The 2,457-nt window shown below is 30.5% G+C and overlaps 1 protein-coding gene across 1 annotated transcript; it reads right to left on the bottom strand.

Moving 5' to 3' along the window:
• Positions 1 to 390: 390 nt before the first annotated feature.
• On the bottom strand, positions 391 to 2,026 carry LOC108688023. Its single transcript, XM_018194088.1, has 4 exons — positions 1,709 to 2,026; positions 1,502 to 1,616; positions 976 to 1,253; positions 391 to 726 (listed from the first exon to the last, which is right to left on the bottom strand). The coding sequence occupies exons 1-4, from the start codon at positions 1,868 to 1,870 to the stop codon at positions 391 to 393; spliced, it is 891 nt and encodes a 296-aa protein (XP_018049577.1). The 5' UTR covers positions 1,871 to 2,026.
• Positions 2,027 to 2,457: the final 431 nt, after the last annotated feature.

The raw sequence follows: 2,457 nt of genomic DNA, 5'->3' as shown, positions 1-2,457 counted from the left end.
TATATATATATATATATACTTCGAAACCTAATATAGCTCAATCTGTAATATAATTATTAACATAAAAATTTCTGAAAAATTCGATATTTTATAAAATAGTTTGATTTGGAAATTATATATTGCCGAATGAGCTTGTTTTTGCTTTGCTATTATTTTATGATTATTACTTCATATTAGATTTTATTAAACATCCTAAATATGTGAAATACCATTTAATAAAAGGATTAATTTAATTTTTTTTAGCACTTACTATAAATGCAATCTGAATTTTTAAAACGCGATTGAAAATAAAGAGATGTTTACAATAATTAACATTTGTATATCATTGCACTATTACATTATGCTAAGACTTTTAAAACGTGATACAATCACATCAAGTAGAAATGTGATTTAAATCGAACGACTGGATAATTCATCATGACGTTTAGGTGGAGATATTTTGTACATCATAACTTCATTTGGCATGAATAATATAATATCCTTCGAAAAATTGATATTTTTATAAAATTTATATTTATATAACGTCTGTACTTTCTTATAATATGACAATATTGCAACCCCTATTGTGGCGACAAAAGGACAAGCTGAAGCAATTATAATGTAGTTAAAACACAAATACTCAACGAAAGAGAATTTCATTGCCCGTTGAAATGTTTTAGATTTAGATGTAGATGCCGGTTGTTTACTTTCTCCAGAACAATCAGAGGCTTGAGTGTAATCCATAGTCTACGATTTTATCAGCGCATTTCACATTTATATAAAATGTATTGTACATTTCCAGTAAACACCAACTCTCTTTCTAACAATAACATACAATATCAATATTATAATGTACTTAACAATGTAATTGGTATGTATAACATGTGTTATTCATTTATATTGTTAAGTAAAAAATTATAATATTGATGTATTACTGTTAGTGTTTTTACTAAGTTGTCACTCACTGGCATTAGTATTAATCGTAGAAAATGTTACCCTGATGTCCATTGGTATGGTTTTAATATGGGTCTGTGGCAATTTGAAGCCATTAGCATCCCACCATCTAGGAAGTAGTTCCTTGCGTAATCCAGGATCAGTTAATATATCATTTTCCGGTATATCGGGCGGCGTAGGTAAAATGTCTACACTTTTTTCCATGCATGTGGCGATAGTGAGCAGAGGTAACAGATCTGAAACTCGTTGCTTGGCCATGAAATTACAGCCAATATTGCAGATACAGCGATCATTCGGATTTATGTAAGCCTCGGAACACGCTGTCACAAATAACACAAAAGCAATTTTACATATTATGCAAAAGACGTAAAATTACATGTTTCAATTACAAGCTCAACAAAAAATAATATGGAAGCAACTTTATAGAAAGAAAGAATATAAATTCTTCTAGATATATATAAATGTAATAAAATGTTACTATGTTTTACTAACAAATATCTCTAAAAATTGCTAAACCAAATCTTTTTATACTCTTGAAAAATAAAACACAATTACAGATGCCACATACAAGCCTCACAGGCGTTTCTAGTGCCATTCAAATGATCTTCCTCCCATTTGTAATGCGAGTTGATCAGATTGAAAAATCTGCAACCTCGTTGACAGCAGGATTTTATGTAGCTGTTCTAAAATCGAATGATTGATTGTACAAACAAATATAAGGTACAAAAATAAACAAATATATATATAATATTCTGCACACACAGTTAACACATACATTTGGAAAATCAGTAAGTGTGTTCTCGCATAGATTGCAGGGATCCTTAAGATTTAATATATCAGGAGACACTACGGCAATGTCTCGGTTGTTAACATCTCCGAGGGTCAATTCTGTGACGAGTAGCACGAGCGACGCAAAGATTTCCATGTTTCCTGTCATCTTTAGAGATGCTTTGAGTTTCTATTTTTTTCCTGTTTTTTGCTTCTTTCTGTCTCTCTCAAAAACGTAAATGTTTTGGTTCGTGAAATTGATGGAATTCTGCATCCTTGTTTACCCTCACTACCGATGCCATAATCGATGCTGTGTTAATGGTCATATCAGGGTCGACGATCCACTAAACTCGCGGAGGCAATAGCAACAGCTTCGAATTGACAAATAAGACCATCATTTAGATTTTTACCCTAATGAGGAGTGCAGTACGACACAATTAATTTATTTACCTTAGTCATTTGAAATTTACATTTTCGGTTCTTGTATCATTAAATTAATAATGCCTTTTCACTCGAAAATCTCTTGTAAAATCTTGTCGGGATAACATTAAAAATCTAATTTCTTTTGCGCTAAATTCTAAAATACTACGAACCTCGAACCGACTATAGCCTCATATCGCTAGATTATGTATTTTAATAATAGATCTAAACGAAAAAGAAACAAAAATCAAGAAAATAAATATAACGTATGTAAAATGTATAAAATATATAAAAATTTTTAGAAAATTTTGTATGGACTAATGTATGGACTAATGA

The sequence above is a fragment of the Atta colombica genome, unplaced genomic scaffold (assembly GCF_001594045.1).
Source record: "Atta colombica isolate Treedump-2 unplaced genomic scaffold, Acol1.0 scaffold224, whole genome shotgun sequence".
Taxonomy (NCBI): Eukaryota; Metazoa; Arthropoda; class Insecta; order Hymenoptera; family Formicidae; genus Atta; species Atta colombica.
Note: the sequence above shows the minus strand (reverse complement) of the source record. Positions and strands in the feature narration are given on the sequence as shown.